Source organism: Silurus aristotelis (assembly GCF_946808225.1).
Source record: "Silurus aristotelis genome assembly, chromosome: 5".
NCBI lineage: Eukaryota > Metazoa > Chordata > Actinopteri > Siluriformes > Siluridae > Silurus > Silurus aristotelis.
The window spans coordinates 8,692,328-8,718,529 of record NC_139578.1 but is presented as its reverse complement, the minus strand read 5'-3'; the positions used below and the strand labels follow the sequence as shown (position 1 = coordinate 8,718,529).

Here is a 26,202-nt window from a genome sequence, read left to right as displayed (position 1 = left end):
ATTAAGGAAAAAGGAAGGAAATTGTATGGTCCACTCTGGGGAATTTCTTGGGCTTTTTGCCTGAATTTACCCACTGCGGCATCCAGTAGATTTTGCCAGACAGTAATAAACCGGTTATAATCTAATACAGTCTTGGGAAATTGTCAAATTATTGCTGTATTTCATTATAATTTTTTTATTATAAATAATAATAATACTAATACTATTATTACTAATACTATTATCAATAATATACTATTATCACGAATGGCTGATTAAATATGTTCTAAGTAATAGACTGAACTGTATGTATGGCTGATGTGTTTTGAACATATACACAAATGGACCTGTTGTTAACCAGCATTGAATTTATGTATATTAGCAATGTAATTGGTGTTTCGGTGCTTAAGTGATAGTGTTTCTATTTTAGATGGCCTTTGTGACTTTGAAGAGGGAAGCTGCTATTGGGCACAGGAAGTGAATAATGATAATCTAGACTGGGTTCAAGGCTCAGGAAATACACCAGCTATAAAATTCCAGCCAAGCTTTGACCACACAACCAACACAGGCAGTGGATATTACTTCTATATGGACTATTCTTCCCATGTTCCAGGACATACTGCTAGGATGTTTTCTCCTCTTTTTACTGCAGGTACACTAGGAAATAACACGCTTTTTCATGTCCTTTACCTGTAAATTCAGCCAGTAAATTATAAAACCTTTGAGAATTGGTGTGCAGGATCAATCTGTGAGTTTATAAATTTTATACACATTTGCATAATGTGCCTATAAATCACATTCTATCCTATATCAGGTCTTAGCCCTTGAGGTAATTATTCTTGAGATCAAAAGTATTCCTTAATATGTTCCAACTTCTGCAATACATTCAAGGCAGTATAACGCTTAAATGTTAGGATTATTTTTCAGACTTTGTTCTTGAATTTCAGGAAGCAGCCAGTGTTTTCAGTTGTGGTATTATATGAGTGGGAAAGACACAGGGACACTGAATGTGTACCAGGAATACTCAAACGGAGCCCATTCATGGCTACTAAGTCAGTCAGGGGAGCAAGGCAAGCTGTGGAGATTTGCACAGGCGCCACTGACAAACACTGGCCTGGAATACAGAGTGAGTACCATAATTACTTTAACTGCAGGTCACTGAGCCTATCCCAGTATTACAGGAATTACAATCATATGGCATTAATAAAGATGAGGCAGTTCATGTGATTAAACAAGCTGTTCTAACCCTAGGGTGCTGGTGACTCAGTATACATTTAGTTACTACACTATATCACCAAAAGTATGTGGACACCTGAGTGTTCCCATACAAATTCCATGGGTATTGATATTAGGTATCTTTCTCTTGGATACTGTAAGAGCTTTTCTGGAAAGGCTTTACTTTTGCAAAGGCTTTTGGAAGATAACTGTAAAAAAAATTTCACATTCAGTTCAAGTTTAAGGTCATCCCAAAGTTCTTCAATGAATTTAATGTCATTGTTCAGTGTAGGCTATCTTTGTAAACCATGTATTTAAGGACCTACAGTACCTGTGTGCACATGGGCATTGACATGCTGGAACAGACACCTTAGCTCCAGTAAAGGAAAATCTTACAAAGACTTTCTGGGCAATGTATGCATGTCAGCTGTATAGCAACACATGGAACACATTTGGCAGTTCAGTGTACAATTTAGACCGCATACATGACAAAACAAGTAAAATATCTTAATAACTGTCAAATATATCTAGTATTTGATATTATACATTTTCCAAATTTAAGACCACATATTTAGAATTGTTTTTAACCTTTTTTTTTATTATCTATCAGCATTTATTTCCAGAAAGATTATTATTGGTCTATAGAATAATCAAGTATAAAACTTAAAATTACACTGACCAGGCATAAAATCATTACCACCTGCATAATATTGTGTTGGTCCCCCTTCACTCCCCACGTGCATCAATACACCTTGGCAGCCCATGAACCTGTCGCCGGTTCACCACTGTACCTTTCTTTGAACCCCACAGGAGCTGCAGTTTTGCAGCTGCACAATTTGGAACTTGTCAAACTCCCTTAACATCCTTACGTTTGCCAATTATTATTTTTTTACTTCTAACACTTTAACTTTGAGGACAAAATGTTCACTTGCTGCCTTATATATCCACCTACCATGCCATGATGAAGAGATAATGAGTGTTATTTACTTCATGGCTCATAATATTCTAATGTCATAATGTTATGCCTGTTCAGTGTACAAAAATGTACTTAAAATTAGGAGTCTTATATTTGGGTTATTATAATTATAATAGAAAATACTTTATACATTTGACTATATTTAATATATGTTCGCTTTCTATGATTTTTGCAGTGTAAACCTAACGGAAACTGAAATGCTAAATATGTTATATATGGGGTACTATTGTATACAGTGAGGAAAATAAGTATTTGAACACCCTGCTATTTTGCAAGTTCTCCCACTTAGAAATCATGGAGGGGTCTGAAATTGTCATCGTAGGTGCATGTCCACTGTCGTCTTCTTCATCTTTCGGCTGCTTCCATTAGGGGTTGCCACAGCGGATCATCTGTCTCCATACCCCCCTGTCCTCTACATCTGCCCCTTTCACACCAACTACCTGCATGTTTTCCCTCACCACATCCATGAACCTCCGCCTTGGCCTTCCTCTTTTCCTCCTACCTGGTGGCTCCATCCTCAGCATTCTTCTACCAATATAATTCATGTCCCTACTTTGCACATGTCCAAACCATCTCAATCTCGCCTCCCTCACCTTGTCACCAAAACATCCTACATGTGCTGTCCCTCTAATAAACTCATTTCTAATCTTATCCATCCTCGTCACTCCCAATGAAAACCTCAACATCTTCAGCTCTGCTACCTCCAGCTCCACCTCCTGTCTTTTACTCAATGCCACTGTCTCTAATCCATACAACATCGCAGGTCTCACCACAGACCTATAAACTTTCCCTTTCATTTTTGCAGATACCCTACTATCACAAATCACTCCTGTCACTCTTCTCCACCCACTCCACCCTGCCTGCACTCTTTTCTTCACTTCTCTAACACACTCTCCATTACTTTGCACTGTTGACCCCAGGTACTTGAATTCCTCCACCTTCTCCAGCTCGTCTCCCTGCAATCGCACAACTCCACTGCCCTCCCTCTCATTAACACACATGTATTCTGTCTTACTCCTACTGAGTTTCATTCCCCTTCTCTCCAGCGCATATCTCCACCTCTCCAGGCTCTTCTCAACCTGCTCTCTACTCTCACAACAAATCACAATATCATCCGCAAACATCATAGTCCAGGGAGACTCCTGTCTGACCTCGTCCGTCAACCTGTCCATCACCACTGCAAACAGGAAAGGGCTCAGGGCCGATCCTTGATGCAGTCCAACCTTCACCCTGAACCAGTCTGTCGTTCCTACTGCATACTTCACTGCCGTCACACTGTCCTCATACATGTCCTGCACCACCCTCACATACTTCTCTGACACACCTGACTTCCTCATACAATACCACAACTCCTCTCTTGGCACCCTGTCGTACGCCTTCTCTAAATCCACAAATACACAATGCAATTCCTTCTGTCCTTCTCTATACTTCTCCATCAACATTCTCAAAGCAAATAAGGCATCTGTGGTGCTCTTCCTCGGCATGAAGCCATACTGTTGCTCACAGATGGTCACCTCTTCTCTCAGCCTGGCTTCCACTACTCTTTCCCATAACTTCATGGTGTGACTGATCAACTTAATTCCCCTGTAGTTACTGCAAGACTGCACATCTCCTTTATGCTTAAAGATCGGTACCAGCACACTTTTTCTCCATTCCTCAGGCATCTTCTCACCTTCCAAAATCCTGTTAAACAATCTGGTCAAAAACTCCACTGCCATCTCTCCTAAACATCTCCACGCTTCTACCGGTATGTCATCTGGTCCAACCGACTTTCCATTTTTCATCCTCTTAATCGCTGCTCTCACTTCCTCCTTACTAATCCTATCCACTTCCTGCTTCACCAACTCCACATCATCCAACCTTCTCTCTCTCTCATTTTCCTCATTCATCAGCTGCTCAAAATACTCCCTCCACCTTCTCAACACACTCTCCTCACTAGTCAACACATTTCCCTCTCCATCCTTTACTGCTCTAACTTGCAGTACATCCTTCCCAGCTCGGTCCCTCTGCCTGGCCAATCGGTACAAATCCTTTTCTCCTTCCTTAGTGTCCAACCTCTCATACAGCTCCTCTGTGCCTTTTCCTTGGCTTTCGCCACATCCCTCTTAACCTGCTGCCGCATCTCCTTGTACTCCTGCCTACTTTTCTCATCACTCTGTCTATCCCACTTCTGTTTTGCCAACCTCTTTTTTCCTTATGCTCTCCTGCACTTCCTCATTCCACCACCACGTCTCCTTGTCTTGCTTTCTATTTCCAGATGTCACACCAAGTACTTTTCTAGCTGCCTCCCTCATCACTTCTGCAGTAGTTGCTCAATCATCCAACACCTCCTTAACACCACTGAGCATCTGTCTGACCTCTTCCCTGAACCTCACACTACACTCTTCCTCCTTCAGTTTCCACCATCTTATTCTTCTTTCAGTCCTCACTCTCCTCCTCTTCTTCTTCGCCTCCAAAACCATCCTACAGACCAGCATCCGATGCTGTCTAGCTACACTGTCCCCTGCCAACACCTTACAGTCTCCAATCTCCTTCAGGTTGCATCTCCTACATAGAACATAATCCACCTGTGTGAACCTTCCTCCACTCTTATAGGTCACCCTATGATCCTCCTTCTTCTTAAAATATGTATTCACCACTGCCATTTTCATTCTTTTAGCAAAATCTACCATCATCTGCCCTTCCACATTCCTCTCCTTAAGGCCATACCTACCCATCACCTCTGTTCCCTTCTCCTACATGTCCATTAAAGTCTGCCCCAATCACCAATCCTTCATTTCTAGGTACACCATCTACCACTTCATCTAATTCACTCCAGAATCTTTCCTTCTCCTCCATCTCACAGCCAACTTGTGGAGCATAGGCACTGATGACATTTATCATCATCTCTTCAACTTCCACCTTCACGATCATCACCCTATCAGAAACTCTCTTCACCTCCACTACACTCTTACTGTACTCTTCCTTCAGAATCACCCCTACACCATTTCTCTTTCCATCCACACCATGATAAAACAGTTTAAATCCACCTCCAATGTTCCTGGCCTTACTCCCTTTCCACTTGGTCTCCTGAACACACAGCATATCTACCTTTCTCCTCTCCATCATATCAGCTACCTCTCTCCCTTTACCCGTCATAGTACCAACATTTAAAGTACCAACCCGAACCTCCACTCTCCTGCACTGCTCCTTTCCCTGCCTGTCTCTGTAGACGTCTTCCTCCTCTCCTTCTCCTCCTTCGGCCAACAGTAGCCCAATTTCCACCGGTACCCTGTCGGCTAACGATACCTGTGACGGTCGTTGTTAACCTGGGCCTCGACCGATCCGGTATGAAATTCTCATTTGTGATCCGCATATTTGATTTGGCACATGTTTTACGCTGGATGCCCTTCCTAACGCAACCCTCCCCATTTACCCGGGCTTGGGACCGGCACTAAGGGTGCACTGGCTTGTGCATCCATAATGGCTGGGTTAGGTGCATGTCCACTGTGAGAGACATAATCTAAAAAAAAAAATCCAGAAATCACAATATATGATTTTTAAACTATTTATTTGTATGATACAGCTGCAAATAAGTATTTGAACACCTGTCTATCAGCTAGAATTCTGACCCTCAAAGACCTGTTAGTCTTTAAAATGTCCACCTCCACTACATTTATTATCCTAAATTAGATGCACCTGTTTGAGGTCATTAGCTGCATAAAGACACCTGTCCACCCCATACAATCAGTAAGAATCCAACTACTAACATGGCCAAGACCAAAGAGCTGTCCAAAGACACTAGAGACAAAATTGTACACATCCACAAGGTTGGAAAGAGCTACGGGGAAATTGCCATGCAGCTTGGTGAAAAAAGGTCCAATGTTGGAGCAATCATTAGAAAATGGAAGAAGCTAAACATGACTGTCAATCTTCCTCGGACTGGGGCTCCATGCAAGATCTCACCTCATGGGGTCTCAATGATCCTAAGGAAGGTGAGAAATCAGCCCAGAACTACACGGGAGGAGCTGGTCAATGACCTGAAAAGAGCTGGGACCACTGTTTTCAAGGTTACTGTTAGTAATACACTAAGACATCATGGTTTGAAATCATGCATGGCATGGAAGGTTCCCCTGCTTAAACCAGCACATGTCCAGGCACGTCTTAAGTTTGCCAATGACCATTTTGTGATCCAGAGGAGTCATGGGAGAAAGTCATGTGGTCAGATAAGACCAAAATAGAACTTTTGGGTCATAATTCCACTAAACGTGTTTGAAGGAAAAAGAATGATGAGTATCATCCCAAGAACACCATCCATACTGTAAAGCATGGGGGTGGTAGCATCATGCTTTGGGGGTGTTTTTTTGCACATGGGACAGGGCGACTGCACTGTATTAAGTAGAGGATGACCAGGGCCACGTATTGCGAGATTTTGGGGAACAACCTCCTTCCCTCAGTTAGAGCATTGAAGATGGGTCGAGACTGGGTCTTCCAACATGACAATGACCCAAAGCACACAGCCAGGATAACCAAGGAGTGGCTCTGTAAGAAGCATATTAAGGTTCTGGCGTGATTATTTAGCTCTTGTGCTCTGCATTTCTTTTCATATCTTTGAATCTCTGGAAAACAATGATTCACATTTAGGAATTTGGACAGAAATGGATTTAACAGAATGAGTCTGCTAGCCACATGCTGAAAAAGGTGTTTTCCTACTACACTGTCAAAAATAATAGCTATATAATAAATGTGCTATTTAGTTCCATGAAAAGTATGGAAAAAGAACACTGATGTAAGTTATAATTGTGTGCATTTTTTACTGAGACAATCTGTTTTCTACTGGAGGATTTTATAAGTGTGCCAGATTTTAGACTTATTTTCTTATAATAAGTAAAAACTGTCGAACTAATGTCATATATAGTTAGTAGAGTGGGTGTGGTTTCAGTAATGCATTTTAAATGAATATTCTCTTCTATTTATAATTAATATTTTGATTTAATATTTTGCTACACAAGTATATGTGTATTGTTTTTAACATAAATTGCCTTCTTTATTATCTATAATATTCTTTAAAACAGCACAGCCAAACCAAACAGTTTACAGTCCACAAAAGTGAGTACACCTCTTACATTTCAGCAACAATTTTAGTATATGTCCTCAATGGACAATACAATAGAAATATAAATGTAGATATATTCTAGAAGTAGATAATGTGCAGCTTGTATAGCAGTACAGATTTACTGAAAATAACAACATACATCCATTATTGTCAAAACAGCTGGCAACAAAAGTGAGTACATCCTCAGTGAACATGTCAAAACTGTGTTCAAAGTGTCAATATTTTGTGTGAGCACCATTGTTGTCTTGCACTGCTTTAATCCTCCTGGGCATTTAATTTACCAGAGCTGCACAGTTTGTTGCTGGGATCCTCTTCCACTACTAAATAATAATATCACAGAGCTGCTGGATGTTAGAGACATGGGACTTCTCCACTATTGGCTTGAGGATGCCTCACAGGTCTCGAGACATACTTGACCACTCTATCATCTTCATGTTCAGCTTCCTCAACAAACAGTTGCCATCTTGGTGGTGTGTTTGGGGCCGTTTGCATGTTTGAAAACTGCCATCCGGCCCAATTTCTTAAGAGAGGGCATAATGTTCGGCTTTAGAATGTCACAATACATGTTGGAATCCATGTTTCCCTCAATGAACTGCAGCTCCCCAGTACCAGCAGCACTCATGCAGTCCCAGACCATGATGCTACCTCCACCATGCTTGACTGTAGGCAAGAAAAAATTTTCTTGGTACTGATCATCAGAGCGTCACCACACATACTGGACACCATCTGAGCTAATTAATTTATAATAATCTCATCAGAACACAGGACATGGGTCTAGTAATTCATGCTCTTGGACAGGTCGTCTTTAGCTAAATGTTTGCAGGCTTGTGAGCCAGCTTTAGAAGAGCCTTCCCTCTGGGAACGACGGCCATGCAATCCGACTTGTTGCAGCATGCAGTGTGCAGTGTATTGTCTGAGCATTGACAAACGGACCTTCCACTTCTGCAACATCTAAAGCAATGCTCTTAGCACTTACACGTCTGTTTTTTTTAAGCCAACATCTGCACCTGATGCACAGCACGAGGACTCAACCTTTGATCAACCCTTGGGAGGCCTGTTCTTATTTTGGAAAACCTCTGTATGACCCTGGCTACTGCATTGTAACTCAGGTTCAGGGTGTTACCGATCTTCTTATAGCCTAGGCCATCTTTGTGGAGAGCAACAATTCTAAATTTCTAGTTTATCTGCAATCATTGGACATTCTGTGCAACCCCGATGAGGATGGGTTCCCTCTTGAGTCTGGTTCCTCTCAAGGTTTCTTCCTTATGCAATCTCGGGGAGTTTTTCCTTGCCACAGTCACCACTGGCTTGCTCATCAGGGACATCTTATTCATTTTTATCACCACATTATCTGTGTGAAGCTGCTTTGAAACAATGTTCAATGTTAAAAGCGCTATACAAATAAAAATGAATTGAATTGAATTGAAAATCTTCAGAAAATGATTTCTATTATTTGTATTCTATTATTATTTGTCTGGTGCTGTCAAGCAGACAAAAACATGAACATGAATAATAGGACATGTGGCTTTGCATGACATGCTGACATACAGCTGTTATCACATACAGGTGTACATAATTTTCATTTTTCAAGTTTCATTTTTATAGTATTGTCCCTTGAGAAGATATAATTAAATGGTTGCTGAAATGTGAGGGGGGGTACTCACTTTTGTGAGATACTCTATAAATTATTGATGTTTCGAATGAAAAGTGCATATTGCTGACTATAATTTTAGGTATTAATATATAAGTAAATGTTATGGTATTTACTATCTAAACAACTTTTAAAAAACATGCTACGTTGAGAGTCCTTAGGAAGGATGCCTCTTGTTTCAGATTATAGTGGAGGGTATAAAAGGACAGAGTGAGCAAAGCACTGTGGCTGTGGATGATGTATTGGTGTCACACTACCCATGCACCAGTTCAGGCTACTGTAACTTTGAAGTGAACATGTGCAGCTGGCACAATCTAATGGCTGAGGACAATATGGACTGGCTCCGAAATCAGGGAAACTCTAGAGCTCCCAGCACAGGGCCAAGTGTCGACCACACCACCAACTCCTCCATTGGTCAGTTTTTTAAACACTTTAACATTGCGTTTACATTAAGCATTAACATTCTGCCAATTCTATAAAGATGAGACTAAAATGACATACTTCTGATGTTTCTGTAGGCTATTATATGTACGTAGACACCACAGTGGGGCGCTGGGGAGATAGAGCATTGCTACTCAGTGAAATATTCCCCCCATACAACAGCAGGCAGTGTTTTACATTTTGGTACCACATATATGGCCAGAATGTAGGTACTCTAAATTTATACCTCAATAACAGGTAAAAAAAAAAAAAAAAAGAGCACACAGATTTAATGCCAAAAGGTGTCAAGTAAAATAGATTTAACAATTCTAATGCATATTTTCCAACACTCTTTTAAACAGGACATTGCATGATAATGGGGACAAACTTGGATATCTGATTTGGACAGAATCAGGAGATCAGGGGGATATGTGGTGGCACGCCAGAGTGAATATTGATCAAATAGAGCCATTCTGGGTATTAACCTTTATAAAATATAATAAATACCATTTCACTTTAATATGATTTTTTAATCATTGTATAACCTATACTACTTTTCATGCTGCAGTTCGTGTTTGAGTATGGCAAGGGCAACACCCCTGGAGGAGATGTGGCCATTGATGATATACAGATTACCTACACATCATGTGACCCAGAACCACCTACTACACAACCTCCTTCTAAAGGTAAAACTGAAGTCTATACAGGTGTGTGTTTAGGTAGCAGTAAATGTCAATATCATATTAGTTAAAAAGAGCTTGTTCGGAAAATGGTTGAAACATATATTTCTGATCGTGTGCAAATTTTGGATAAGAATACATATATAACATACTCACTTGATTTTCCTTTATTAATTAGCAATAGAAATAGGAGTAGCAGTTGCAATAACATTACTGGTGATCGCCATAATCTGCAGTGCCCTGTACGTGCTACAGAGGAGACGGTCAAACAGGTGTGTGCCAAAAAAAAACAAAAAAAGGATAAATATTTAAAAATAATAAGAAATTACATAAAAAGGACATTGACTGAAATATTATTTTATTATTAAAAGAGAAGATACTACTGAACATGATGTTCTGCCAGAAAATGCAGTCTATAATCTCAATGACTATGAATTAGAGGTATGAATTTCTTATCAATATTGATGATACTTGTTTGTTTCTATACATTGAAAGGCATTAATATGTATACTGTGTTTCTAATGTGCATAAATAATCTTTTTTTTGCAGGATTGTGAGTCTTGAAGAGTGGAGGATCGCTTGTTTAGTTTAAAAGAAGAAGCAGACACAGCCATAACAAACAAACATTCTCACAGATAGCTTAATGAAAGAACAATCTTTATTCCTTTTTTTATTCTTTTGTAAAGGATATTTAATCAATAACATTTTAATAAAGGACCAACAAATGTTAATTCAGGTTCAGTTTGGTTCATGAGTTGAAATTCTGGAAGAAAATACAAATTTCTTGACTCCACATGGAAATATGTGAAACATTTGGAACTAACCAAACTGCAGTAGGAATGACCCCAGGTCTGTCCTAGACAGTAATCATCCGGAACAGATCTTTCCCTGACTGCTGGGTCTATCAGCCATGTGAGACATGTCACACGTTCCTAATCCTCTCATTCTTCACAGGAACCAGTTTCCTCACTAGTGAGCCAGCACACACACACACACACACACACACACACACACACACACACACACACACACACACACACACACACACACACACACACACTTAGCAGCATAAACATGGAAAATGTGCAATGAGGAATTGTAAATGTAAAAAATATTTAGTATTAGAATAAGTCAGAAGACTTGAGATGTCTGGATTTTATGAAAAAGCTACATTGACTTTCATACAGCAGTGTTTTATTTTTTTTCATAGTGCTGACATAGTATTAGACATTAATGTTCAGGAAAAACTTATACCACTACACTTGATTGATATCCATATTGTGGTTCTGGTACCTAATAATTAAAAGTGTCTAGAATAAAAAAATTAAACATTACTCATGGAAGGAAAGTTTCCGACTTTCTCATTTGTTATGTTTGTGGTTGCCTAACTCAACCTAACCAAAAGCATTAAGATTTCCATACTGGGCATCAAAGTTGAGTGCATATACACAGACAGTAGTTAAGGTTGAAAATGGATCGAGTGAAAAAGACAATTACAAAGAGCCAAACGAAACTTCCAAGGCGATTGAATAAATGTTGTCTTAAAGGTTTCTTTGAACTGTCCATCTGAATTAAATTTTTTTTGAAAATATTTGTCCAAACAACTAGCTGGCAGTAGTCTTTACCACCCCTGCTGGTGTAATCACTAGTTGGCCGTTTGAGCTGTACAGTATGTAGGCACAGTGTACAGTATGTGAGGATGTGTCCGATGGAAACACTCCTGTGGCTATGATGTCACTCAGAGCCGTAGACCTACTTGAGAAAGAGTTCCTCAAAGGTGCTGCTTCAAAGCACAGTGTTAGGATTACCAATCTCTCCGTTTTGGAAATGGCATCAAGATTTAACGTATTTCTTGGACTGTTAACAGCCATTCAGTTGATGTTTACCATTGAGGATCTGTCAAAGAGTGGTAAGTAAATGACTGGCGCTAAATGAACCAAGCTGCATTTGTGTAGAAAGACAATTAGTTCAGGATAACTTTAAAATATTTTTTTTAATTTCTTATAATAAAGCATGAAGTTCTCCATACAGACATATTTACTTTCACAGCAACCGATAATGCCACTTTTACAAACCATAAGGCAAAATACAATATTGCAAGGGAGTAATTAAGGGTGTTATGCAACATTTGCAGATAATGTGTGATTATCATGGGCATAATTTAGAGGGCATGTATCCTGTGGAATTTTGTTATGCCACATTTCGTTCATTTTACTACTGCTTTTGTCCCCACCACTTTTTGACATTGCAGGTTTTGTTGCTACATTTTTTTATATGAGCAGTACTTTTTATATGCCCTATTTATATCCCTAATGATTTTAAAATAAATTGCTGAGTTTTGTCTCACAAGCTTTTAACATGCCTGGTTTGGTTCTCACTCATTTATATAGCAATTTTACCTCCCATAACAAATGTTTGTTTATTTCTTTGTTTTATAATATGCTTTATTTCACCCCTCCTAACTGTTAGGGGGGTCAGTGTATTAAACCCTGGACACATTATTCAAGACTGCATGAATGTTGAGAACTTTACTACAATAAACATGCCAGGGTCAGTGGACAACTGTCCCGTTATTCTTCACACCTTGTTCACAGCAGACTTTTGTGAATCTTTTTGAATAAAGTATTGTGATTATAGTTACAGATATAGGCAACCTATCCTCCAAAGTCAGTAATAAATTATTAACTCTTCATTCAGTTTGCTATTAGTAATTCTCCAGGAATTCACTCTTATCCAGAGCACCAGATGTTGGTGAAATTGACACTGATATGATTAATTGGCTTCCCCTTAAAATACCACATGCCACACTGCCTAATCTTTTGCAAATCTAACCTCAAATGTTGATTCAAATCTTACTTACTTACCACTGAAATCAATAAACATGAACATTTCTACTGATGTGGTGGGATTTCCCAGCATGATGCATTCTATCGATGTTTAACCACCAACTATATTGGCTTTGATTGAGAATAAGATATGCGACAGAATTCACACTTTACACATCTAACCTCTTTGGAAGCCATGGATGAACATCAGCGATGTGTCCAGTAGCTCTGACTATCACAAAGTAAGTATTTTCAGTTTGGATGTAGTCCATGCCAGTTATACAGCAAAAGCTTTCATAAAGTGCACTACAGTGGTCCCCTGGAACTCGTAGGGGTTACATTATGAAATTTTGGATGCACCCCTGCAGCCCCTGTGGTACCTTAGTAAATTCATCTAGACATTATGTCACTTTATTACAATGTGTTTTAAAAAACATTTATATATTTGTTAGTGAAAACGTAGTTTAAAATGTTATTCCTAACGTTCCGCAATTTTTTGTTATATTCCAAATGCTGTTGGTTGAGCCCCAAGGGATGCCCAACCAACCAAAATAAGGGATTTTTTTATTCTAGAAAAAGACAGCAGTCCGTAGCCTAAAAACTCTTGCATGGCATTTGTAAGCCCATCAGATGTTAGCTTTTTTAGTGCAGCCACAGACTGAGTCAAATCACTTAGCCTGTATGATTTATCTTAGTTTTTCCCAATGAGGTGACCTTTGACTGGTATTTCAACTCAATATCATATCCTTCAGCATCTCTTATTAATCAGAGGAATAATACTACTGCTATATTTTCTACAATGGGCACCAATGAGACTCCATTAGAATGCAATGGTCTCACAATGAACTGGGAAATGTCTCTAATACCAAATGAAACAATATGATTAACATGTGGCAGATATTATTGTACTTGCCAGGTTAAGTTGGCTGCTGGTTGGTTCTTCCTATCTGTGTTTAACAGCATTTTTGGAAATCAAGTACATAAATTAGTCAAGAGTCAACTCAAGAGTCAAGAAGCTTTTATTGTCATTTCATCCATATATAGCTGACACAGTACACAGTGAAATGAAACAACGTTTCTCCAGGACCCTGGTGCTAACAGTGCAAGACAGACAGAGCAAAGACAACACAAGACAGTGCAAGACAGTTCAAGACAGTGTAGGACAAATACACAAAACACAAAATTGCACCGACAGTAAACCTGCTGTATATTACACAGTGTGGTGTGTAAAAGAGTACAAAAACAGCATGTTAACAGTTTGGAGTAATGAAGTGATTTAATATGGGCATGGATGTATGAAGTTAGTATGATTGTGTGTTGAGTCTGGGTTGTACAGATCAGTCACAGTTGAGTGTGTGTATGCATGAGTCTTAGTTCAGTTCTGTGTTGAGAAGCCTGATGGCTTGAGGCAAAAACTGCTGCACAGTCTCAAGTGGCAACACACTTATACTGTAGAACAGAAGTGTCCAAAAGTGTGGTCACTACAGATAGTGGTAGACTTACTGATGACAAATTACCTACAGGGGGAGCATAGTTTTAAAGCTTCCATGCTATCATGGCAGAACAATTTGCTTGGACATTTTACCCAGAGACCGACAACAGATCTGGGTAATTCAGTCTGGTACACATATTTTGCTAATTGCAAGTGTCAAGTTTTTTTCCTAGTGGATCTCAACAGACTTTGTGAACAAGAGACAGTAGGCTACAACTGAAATTGTGTCTTATTATATACATCCCCATGCTATTCACTGATTTGCCACACTATAAAACATGCACCACATGCTTTTGAAGTATAACATATTGAAGAGGTAAGCAAACTGCTGGCTTTGAATTCTGAATACTCAAATTTAAATGCTAGAACCGTAGAATTATTAGAATTATAATTTGCTAGACCCGCAAATTATTGTTAATGTCAGGATATTTTAGCAGAGGTGACAAAAGTACACAAATCCTTAACTTAAGTAGAAGTAAAAATGTTTTAAAATACTCAGATAAAAGTTGAAGTATTGATTATACTTTTTTACTCAAGTGAAAGTAAAGAAGTCTTGGCTCTGACATGTACTTAAGTAAAAAGTAGTTATTACTTCCGCCTGTTTTAGCTGTTAACTGGACCTCACTTCATATAAGATAGAGAGATAGATCGATGGATAGATGTGATAGCCTAGTGGGTTAATGTCAGGGTCCCCATGAGGATGAGTTTGAGAGTTTGATTCCTGGTCGAGCTGGTTGCTGTGTTGGTAAATAAAACTTCTGGACCTTGTCCATTCTGAAAACATTTCAATTCTGTGTTGGATTAATTTCTTGATTTCCTGGTCTTTAATGAAAGATAACTCCACCAAAAAAAAGCACTTCTGTGGTAGCTCAGTGGGTTAAGGCTTGTGCCTGAACATGGTCCTTAATATAGTCCACGCTGGTGATAAGGTTTCAAAGCCAGTCCTACATTCAATTCAATTCATTTTTAATTGTATAGCGCTTTTAACAATGAACATTGTCTCAAAGCAGCTTTACACAGATAATGTGGTGATTAAACATAAATATGTTCTTTGAAAGTATGTTTGTCCCTGATGAGCAACTGTGGCAAGGAAAAACTCCCCGAGATGGCATAAGGAAGAAACCTTGAGAGAAACCAGACTCAAGAGGGAACCCATCCTCATCTGGGTTGCACCAAATGTCCATTTGAAGCAGATATACAATGTTGCGGGGTACAGTGATGATGATCAGAAGCAAACTGTATTCCTGAGTCAGTGTAGCAGACTGTTGACATTAACTACAGTCCAATCCATCCTCAAAGCACCTGTTCTAATCCGGAATTACATGGAACCACCCAAGGTGTTGATGAGAGACCGTCCCAAGCTGCACAGAAGTATAAAGATCCACGGAGGGGAGAGGGGCAAGAACAGTGGTCACTGGAGCCTCAGGAGCATGTTTAACTCGACCGAGAGAGAGAGAGAGAGAGAGAGAGAGAGAGAGAGAGAGAGAGAGAGAGAGAGAGAGAGGTTCACGGGAAGATGGATTATTAGGTGTCCCTATTGGTGTATGAAAGTTAATGTCACTGTGCAGTTTGGACTCAGGCAAGACTCGCTATGGCAGCATAACTAAAAGGGAGAACCAGAAGGTAACACAAACATGAGGGATCTCTGGGATAAGAGACGACCCACCACACCACCGTCAACAAACCCGAGTGAAAGTGTGAATGTAAGAAAAATCTACTGATAAAAGGCTTGACTAAATAAATAAGTTTTCAACCTCGACTTGAACACTGAGACTGTGTCTGAGTCCCGGACACTGGTTGGAAGGCTGTTCCATAACTGTGGGGCTTTATAAGAGAAAGATCTGCCCCCTGCTGTAGTCTTCATTATTTGAGGAACCAACAGATAGCCAGCACCTTTTGATCTAAGTAGGTGTGGAGGATCATATTGGTACAGAAGTTCACTCAGATACTGCGGTGCGAGACCGTTAAGTGCTTTATACGTCAGTAGTAATATTTTATAATCAATGCGAGATTTGATTGGGAGCCAGTGTAGACTGATTAAAACAGGGGTGATGTGGTCATATTTCCTAGATCTAGTGAGGACTCTTGCTGCTGCATTCTGAACTAACTGAAGCTTATTTATGCACTTACTCGCACACCCAGACAGTAAAGCGTTACAGTAGTCTAATCTAGAAGTAACAAAAGCATTAACTAGTTTTTCTGCATCCTGTAACGACATCATATTTCTAATTTTAGCAATATTTCTAAGGTGAAAGAAGGCGATCCTGGTAATATTATTCACGTAAGACTCAAAGGAAGACACGAGTCAATAATCACACCAAGGTCTTTGACAGCCGTACACGCTGAAACAGAAACACCATCCAGAGATGCTACGTAATCGGAAAGTTTACTTCTAGCTGCATGTGGTCCTAGTAAAAGTACTTCCGTCTTATCTGAGTACATGCCTTCTTTCTTACTGCGCTGGCATGAAACAAAGTATGAACCCTCCAAAAAAGCACACATGCTTTTCAGCAGCGGTCGCTCAGTGGTTTAAGGCTTGTGCCTCATCTAAACATGCTTCCCAATCTGATCTCTTCCATGGTTCAGTGGGTTAAGGCTAGTGCCTCATTGAAGTCCTAGACTTAACACTCGACACACACTCATCTCAGCCCATTCCACCATCATTTATTTATTATTATTTATACTCTACCGTACTACACTGTTTGCATGCTGTTTTTTGCACCTTTGGCTCTATTATACCGTTTACATGCTGTTTTTTGCACCTTTACTGTATCTTATTACACTATACTGTTATTATACTATACTGTTTACATGCTGTCTTTTGCACCTCTTGACTGCTGCTGTTTTTTGCACTACATTGTGTCTGTTTATATTCAGTCCCGGGTATAGTTTTTACAGTTCTCCTTATACAGTACTGTATATTAAGAGTATACAGTAGGTTTACTAGTTGGCGCTATCTCAGGTTTTGTGTCTTGTCTTGTGTTGTCTTGTGTTTTCTGTCTGCACTGTCTGTCTGTATTGTTTTTTGTCTGCACTGTTTGCACTAGGTTGCACTCGATGCACTTTATGTAGCTTGTTGTTGTTTAGTGTAGCACCAGGGTTCCGGAGGAACGTTGTCTCATTTTTACTGTGTACTGTGTACCACTGTGTATAGTAGAAATGACAATAAAAGCCTCTTGACTTGACTTGATATTGAGGATCAGGCTTTGAATCCTGCTTTCTGCCTGCTAGTTGCGATGTAGGTTATGTTCCTGCGTCCTAAATCTTTCTTTAGCTTTATAGTCTTGTGTTGATGGTTTAAAGGTAGATAGACCTGCTCTAAACAAACTTCCTGGCCTGTCTTCCCTAATGGTTCAGTGGGTTAAAGCAGGTGTCTTGTCTTGTTGGGGATCAGGGTTCAAATCCTGCTTTCTGCCTGCCAGTCACGATCAGGATTCACTTCCTACATCTTTCTTTAGCAATATATTTTTGTTTTTAATGGGTTGAAAAGAAAGATAGGCCTGCTCTAAACAAGCTTCCTAGCCTGTCCTCACCGATGGTTCAATGGGTTAACGTGGGTATCTCGCTGGTGGTGGGGATCATGGTTTGAATCCTGCTTTGTTCCTGCTAGTTACAATGTGGGTTCAACTTGTGCTGCTTACATCTGTTTTCGCTTCCTACATCTTTCTTTAGCGTTAAATTCTTGTGTCGATGGTTTAAAAAGAATGATAGACCTGCTCTAATCAAGCTTCCCATCCTTTTTATTTCTAATGGCTTAGTGGGTTAAGGCTGGTACTTTGCTAATGTTGGTGGTCAGGGTTCAAACCTGGCTTTCTGTCTGCTAGTCATGAGGTAGGGTAAATTCCTGATTCCTACATCTTCATATTCTTGTTTTGATGGGTCAAAAAGAAAGATAGACCTGCTCTAATCAAACTTTCCAACTTATCCTTCCTGATGGTTCAGTGGGTTAATGCTGGTGCCTCGCTAATGGTGTAAATCAGGGTTAGAATCCTGCTTTGTCCCTGCTAGTCACGATATGGTTTTGTTTCCTACATCTGTCTTTAGCATTATATTCTTGTGTTGATGGTTTGAAAGAAAAGATAGACCTTCTCTAAACAATCATCGCAACCGGTCCTTCCCGATGGTTCTGTGGGTTAAGACTGGTATTTCGCTGTTGGTGTGGTTCAGGGTTCGAATCCTGCTTTCTATGTTTCTGTCTGGTCTGAATTTCTTGCTTTGAAGCATGAAACGAAGGATAAACCCCCAAAAAAAAGTAGGTATGTTGTGGGACTTGATGGCTTTGTGATAAAAGCCTTGCCTCTAAGCTCAGAGGTTGCTGGTTCGAATCTGGCTTGTCCCCACACTGGGTAAGCTGTGTGGAAAAAACAGTGTGTGGTGAGCAATGGAGTGGTTGACTGTGAACAAAGGTTGAGAAGACCTGCTGCTTCACAGCCTTAGAAAAAGTGAGGGTGATAGGTTTTTGGCAAAATTTTTCCCTATATATGCAAAACTAAGTCGAAACTTTTTTGGACGTTTTTGCTTCATAACCCCCTGTTTTCAGCTTTTCAGACCCTGGGGGGGCAGATGCCCGGATATTGCCCCCCTGCTTCAGGATACGCCCTCCGAACCCGAACCCACATCCACATCCAACCTTCCACGCAGCCATTCCTGACACCTTCCACAATCTTAACTTTGAGCCCTGGCCAGGATTTGAACCGGCAACCTCTCAACCCAGAGGCAAAGCTCTTCCAATTGAGCCACAGGATCTCCTGCAAGAACCTGATTTTTAGGACCTTTTTTTGGTTCTTTTTTAAAACTTTTTAAACAATTTAAAGGAAAGCTAAGCGGTAGGAATCGAACCGGGTGAGTCAGATAGCAGCGACCACTTAACTGACCATTACACCAACACAGGAGAGGCAAACAAGCCTTTGCTTATTGGACTCTTGGCTTTTCTATAGTTAGGAGACCAGTGTTTTCTCTTAGATCATGATGGTAGAGGGTTTTAGATAGATAGATAGATAGATAGATAGATAGATAGATAGATAGATAGATAGATAGATAGATAGATAGATAGATAGATAGATAGATAGATAGAACTTAATTGTCATTGCATAGTACAGGTACACAGCAACGAAATGCAGTTTGGCATCTACCAGAATTGCAAAATGTAGCAGTCGTGCAAAAGTGCAGATAAATATCTAGCATATTTACAGTGCAGATAACTATCTAGTATATTTACAGCAAGTGGTATTATATTATACCGTTTACATGCTGTTTTTTGCACCTTTACTGTATCTTATTACACTATACTGTTATTATACTATACTGTTTACATGCTGTCTTTTGCACCTCTTGACTGCTGCTGTTTTTTGCACTACATTGTGTCTGTTTATATTTAGAAAAATGTGCAGAAATTAAAGGTTACAAGATCACAAGATTATGGCATTAAGGAGTAGAGTAGCAAGCTGAATAAACAGTCTACTATATATATATATATATATATATATATATATATATATATATATATATATATATATATATATATATATATATATATATATATATACACATACATTATATACACAAATGAATGTGAAATGTTGGGCAGAATGTACAGTAATGATAAAGATACATACAGATATAAAAAGTGCAGATGTACTGAGGAGTGAAAAAGATATACTATGTAGTATGTACATGTATTGCACAGAGGTTATATACAGTCTTTTGTTTGTGTTTGTTTTGTAGTGATTTAGCGGTGTAGTGTAGAGTTCAGTAATGTGATGGTGGATGGAAAAAAGCTGCCCCTGAACCTGCTGGTTCTGGTGCATAAGTTCCTGTATCTCCTTTGTGATGGAAGGAGGGTTAACAGTTTATGACTGGGATGTGAAGAGTCCTTGATAATGTTGTGAGCTCTGCGCAGACATCTGCTGTGGTGAAGGTGTTCAATGGCAGGTAGTTGGGTGCCAGTGATGTGTTGGGCGGTTTTGACCACCCTTTGCAGTGCTTTATGTTCACACACAGTGGAGCCTCCGTACCATACAGTGATGGAGTTGGTCAGGATGCTCTCAATGATGCAGCGGTAGAAACTCGTTAAAATCCCCAGGGACAGATGAGATTTCTTGAGACTTCTCAAGAAGTACAGGCCTTGTTGTGCTTTTTTTTACCAGAGCTGACGTGTTCTGCTGCCAGGACAGATCCTCAGAGATGTGAACTCCCAGGAACTTAAAGCTGGAGACTCGCTCTACCTCAGTTCCATTGATGTTGACTGGTAGATGTCTCCCGCTGTTGGATTTCCAGAAGTCCACAATGAGCTCTTTGGTCTTTGTGGCGTTGAGAGTCAGGTTGTTGGTGGCACACCATGCTGCCAGATTACGGATCTCTTCCCTGTAGGCCGATTCGTCGTTGTTTTCGATCTGGCCGACCACGGTGGTGTCATCTGCATACATGATGAAGATGTTGGAGTTATACAGAGGAGCACAATCGTGGGTGAACAGGGAGTAGAGCAGTGGGCTCAGAACACAGCCAAGCGGTATGCCAGTGTTCAGAATGAGAGTTGAGGATACCTGGTTTCCCAACTTGACAGATTGAGGTAGTTGGTGAGAAAGTCCAGAATCCATCTACAAGTGGAGGTGCAGATACCCAGTTCCCTGAGCTTAGTAATCAGTACAGTGGGGAGGACTGTATTGAATGCAGAGCTAATGTCAATGAACAGCATTCTGATGTATGTGTTGCTTTTATCCAGGTGGGCGAGAGCAGAATGAAGAGCTGTGGAAACTGCATTCTCAGTTGACCTGTTCGGGCGATAGGCAAACTGGTATGGGTCCAGTGTACGTGGTAGGCCCGCAGTGAGGTGATTCATTACCAGTTTCTCAAAGCACTGTATAGCAATGGGGGTGAGTGCAACCGGGCGAAAGTCATTCAGGCATTTAGAAGCTGAGTGCTTAGGCACTGGTATGATAGTAGTGGTCTTCAGGCATGTAGGTAACGTGGCTTGGGCCAATGACAGGTTAAAAATGTCAGTAAAAACCTGTGCCAGTTGTCGCATGCTCTGAGAACACGTCCCGGTATGCCATCCGGGCCAGCTGGCTTGCGTGCATCCACTCTGCTAAACACTGAATAGACGTCCATTGTTGAGAGTAAAAGTGGGCTGTAAGCAGTAGAAGAGTCCGTGGTTGTTGTGAAATGTCCTGTGCTTTGGTCAAAACGAGCAAAAAAGTGATTAAGTTCGTTTGGTTGGAAGGCACTGCTGGTTGGTTGAGCTGTAGGTTTGTAGTCTGTGATTGACTGGATGCCTTTCCACATGCGTCTGGGGTCAGAGTTGTGGAAGTGCTCGTCTATGTGGAGTTTGAATATGAGTTTTGCTTTCCTGATGCCCCTATTCAGGTTGGCCCTGGCTCTGTTGTAGTCCTCTGCACTGCCAGATTTAAAGGCAGCATCTCTTGCTTTCAACAGGAGACGGACTTCAGAGTTCATCCACGGCTTCTGGTTAAGAAAGCATTTCATGTGTTTGACGGTAGTGACATTGTCAATGCACGTGTTAATATGGTCCAAAACAGATGATGTGTAAATGTCCATGTCTGTGTGAGAGTCCAGTGTGGCCTGTGAGGCGAACATGTTCCAGTCAGTATCCTGAAACTGTTGTTGTAGAGAAGAAATGGCCCCCTCTGGCCATACCTTTACTGTCCTCAGAGCTGGTTTCACACATTTGATCAGTGGTGTGTATTTGGGTAGCATGAACAAAAAGAGGTGATCAGACTGACCCAAGCGGCGGAGGGGAATGGCTGTGTATGCCCCAGGTATGTTTGTGTATACCTGGTCCAGTGTTTTGTCCCCTCTGGTAGAGCAGGAGACATTGCGGTGAAATTTTGGTAAAACAGATTTCAGGTTGGAATGGTTGAAATCTCCAGCAACAATGATGGCTCCTTCCGGATGTGTAGACTGCTGTTTGCTGATAGCTGCATGCAGTTCCTCCATAGCTAGCTTAGCATTAGCATGTACACTGCAGTCACAACAATGGCTGAGAATTCTCTCGGTAAATAAAAGGGTCTGCACTTAATCATCAAATACTCTAAATGAACAGAGCAATGACTTTCAGTGACAGTAGAGTCCGTGCACCATGAGTTGTTAACATAAATGCACAGACCTCCACCTCTGCGCTTACCAGAGTCCTCTGCCGTCCTGTCCGCCTGAAAAACACTGCGACCCCCGAGCTCAATGGCGCTGCTGGGAATGTTGTTGTTGAGCCATGTTTCCGTAAAAATCATGACATTACATTCCTTAATCCGTTTGTGTGATGATATCCGGAGCAGCAACTCATACATTTTATTAGCAAGAGACTGTACATTGGCAAGGAGGACGCTTGGAATCGATGGTTGATGCGGGTTTAGCCTTAGCTTAGCCCTGATCCCGCCTCGCTTCCCCATCCTTTGTTTACGGTCCCGCCGCCGGCGCTGTGAAAAGGTCGAAATGCGAAAAGGTCGAAGAGCGAATGTAATTATCCTATAAGAAATAATGTAAATTTCGCTGTGTGATTGGATCATTCTTGAGGGTTTCGTGTGGCCAAACCCAGGGTTCCTGCCTAAGGTTATGAATCTCACTAGTTTTCGATCCAGATGGTAGGTTTTGCAGTGTTATATGCACCAATCTGCAGAACATTTCCTACCATTTCTACTGGCTTGTACAAGGTACAGTGGCTATTTCATAATATAAAAAGTTATTTACATGCCTATTTAATTTCATGCGCCCCAATAATCACCATAGCCTACAAATGGAAGAATAAACCACAAGGGATGTTTCATCCTCTTAGATGTTACTGAGAGGCATGTTGCAGTGCAGCTACCTGGTTATCATTTACAACATTCTTCTACTATCTATACATAGTGGTGTATATTCATTTATTTTCATTTTCCTTTAAAAGCTTTATTAAGAAAAAGTAGGTCATGTATGTCAGATCCATTTTTAAGACTTTTAAAGTTCCTATCATTTGTTGATTGTTTTTAAGTGTATAAAATGCTGTTGTGTATTTCAGAACACATTTACACCAATAGTAACTATGCAAATATTCCTAGAGATAATCATACATTTTGATACTCAAATTATATCAGCTCCTTAAATAGATTTCAGTCATGAGAGATACACATAGAAATAATGTATAATGTCCCTCCATTCTTCCTACCATCGTGAAGAATGTAGGGAATGTTTCCCTTTTTCTTGTGAACTGATAAGTGTAACTGATTTGTCCCTGGTGGAATGCAAAAAAAAGGCATCCAAATAGTCTGGATTTCAGACAAAAAAAAACAAAAAACAATATACAAACATTATACATTATACACCTTCTTCTAGTAAGTAGAATTTTACTACTTAATAATTTCACACTAAGATGCCACTTTATTAGATATAATTGGATAAAGAATTATTTAGAAATTTGTTGTGTCACAGTAAGCTTGATACTGGATGCATTGGTCCATGTTTTACCATACAGCAAGTTGCATAGCTCTTGTGAAATACAATACCATGTTGTACCACACGGTAATGTTCCATTTATAATGCACCAAAGCATTACAAATAATCATACATTTGGTTATTTTTAATCTTGTTAAGTTTCAATGGCTACTGCAGACATGTTTGGTTGTTTTTCTCTGACAACATTGCCAAATGACATGAACTGTTCTATCCAATCCTGCAACATGTGGTGCATTCTGGGAGTACATTCTGCACACTAATGTTGAATTCGGTTATGATGTAACTGGGAACTGTCTCTCTGTTTGCTTTCTGTATTTTACTTAGACCTCTGTGATCATAACATGATTTTGGCTACAATATCACCAGGTGCTGATTATGGTTGCTTTTTTTCCCCACCATTCTCTGTAAATCCCTTAAATTGTTGTGTATGAGATGGCAGAATGCACCCAGTACACAAAGTAACACATTCAAAGCCTGTCACATTTATACCTCACATGATAGTCAGGTGAAATATAATTTTTTTTAAAGATCTATGCGTTCTATAAAAGCAAATTAATAGTTTCTTAGAGTCTATATATGGTGCAAACATAAATGGTTTTATATAATATGACATTGAGATTGCAGTATTTTGACCTATCCATAAAACATTTCTATTCATTTTCAATTTATGCTTGCTTTTGTATTAATTACCAGAAAAAATAACATCTGAAGCACCTTGCATTTATGTATAAATAGTCATTCTTGTCTTTTAGCCACTAAATAATTGCTTGAAGATGGTGAATTTGTCAGAACGTCTCTAGGTTATGAACGTAACCCTAGTTCCCCGAGGGAACGAGACGCTGCGTCGTTCTCTTGGGGAACTAGGGTTACGTTCATAACCTAGAGACGTTACCTTTCGGGAACTCGAGCTGCGTCGAAACGCTTTGGGAACGAGTGTCCAATCACGCCACACTGACCAGATCCTGCCCAGTGTGTGAGGGCTTCGGCAGGACAGAGGAGCTGGGAGTGGCTTCGGGTCGAGGCCACAACCCAACAAGGTTAGCGGGGGGGGGGGGGTGTCTTCGGGAACCAGCCCGCAGCGTTGCAATGCCCAGGAGTGAAACTCCAGCAGACCAGGCAGTAGAGGCCGCCACAGGCCGAGCGAGGCCAGACCCCGATCGGAGTGGGGAAACCAGGACTTGCAGCTAAATGGATGGCATTCACTACCCACCTTCTTAATGTCCGCTCATCGCCCAGGAACCTTTCCTATTAGGGCCACAGCAGACGAACAGCCGCACCGACCGCCTCCAAGGACTCATCCTGTGGAGACAAGCATCCAGTGCTCACACTGGACACAGCTGCCCTGTAACCCCTGGTCGGGGGCTATAAACAGAGGAGGACAGAATGCCTGTAACACAACACATCAGGTTAACCCTGTGGCAAACTGTTCCTGTAAAAACTCCAGAACTGAACCGACATCCAACCGCAGTATTGTCCATGCGGACCAACACATGGCAATCTCTCAGGACTGGGAGCAAGTGTTTTAACCACAACAACACTGCCAGCATCTCCAGGCAACTTATGTGCCACGAGAGATGTGGGCCGCTCCACAGACCCTGGGCGGAGCGGCCACTCATGACCGCTCCCCACCCCGTAAGGGGAAGCGTCCGTCGTTAGCGTTACGCGACGCATGCCTAAAACGGGGCCTCGGGACAAAACGTAGGGTCCTTTCATGCATACAAGGCTCGAAGGGCACACCGCGAGACCTTGATGGTACGATACAGACTCCCTCTGAGGGAGAACCCGTCTGCCCCGGAGCCATCACTGGAGGGGCATCATGTGGAGGAGGTCGAGTGGAATTAAACTGGACGCTGCCGCCATGAGACCCAGCAGCCTCTGGAACCTCACAGTGAGTGGCTGGCCTGCTCCTACCCTCCTGACTGCGGTGAGGATGACTTCAAACCAGGCGGGAAACAACCGTGCCCGCAACCTGGCCGAGACCCACACCACGCAGAGAAAAGTGGTTCTCTGCGCTGGAGAAAGTACACTCTACCTGGCGTTTTAGTCTGAACCACAGTACCTTCATGCAGGCGAGAACAACATCTCAATGCCGAACTGCCTGGTGCCCTAAACGAGCCAATATCAACCAATCGTCAATAGAATTCAAAATGCGGATGCCGCACTTTGTGAAGGTATGGGGTGAGAGTGCTAGGCCGAACAGGGGGGGGGCGGTATTGGTAAGCTTCGCCCCAAAGCAACCTCAGGAACCTCCCGTGTGTGGTAAAAGATGGCTGCGTGGGAGCATGCGACCTCCAGATCTAACGTATGACAAATCAGTCCTCGGACTCGACCTGAGGCACGACCTCTCTAAACGAGAAACCCGAACCCGAGACTCAAAAGTGAGTGGTTCAAGAAGTGGAGATCCAGAATGGGATGCAACCCGCCATCC

General features: G+C 41.0%; 1 protein-coding gene across 1 annotated transcript in view; it reads left to right on the top strand.

Annotated features, from left to right (window-relative positions):
- LOC310726257 (MAM and LDL-receptor class A domain-containing protein 1) overlaps nt 1-10,751 on the top strand; it is a 42,513-nt gene extending 31,762 nt beyond the window's left edge. The window contains exons 43-51 of the mRNA XM_083541607.1: nt 410-631; nt 927-1,105; nt 9,099-9,330; nt 9,435-9,594; nt 9,699-9,813; nt 9,905-10,022; nt 10,195-10,288; nt 10,388-10,457; nt 10,566-10,751. Of these exons, the coding sequence (XP_083397733.1) occupies nt 410-631; nt 927-1,105; nt 9,099-9,330; nt 9,435-9,594; nt 9,699-9,813; nt 9,905-10,022; nt 10,195-10,288; nt 10,388-10,457; nt 10,566-10,580 (1,205 nt within the window). The 3' untranslated portion in view covers nt 10,581-10,751. The remainder of the gene's footprint in view (nt 1-409; nt 632-926; nt 1,106-9,098; nt 9,331-9,434; nt 9,595-9,698; nt 9,814-9,904; nt 10,023-10,194; nt 10,289-10,387; nt 10,458-10,565) is intronic.
- The last annotated feature ends 15,451 nt before the right edge of the window (nt 10,752-26,202 follow it).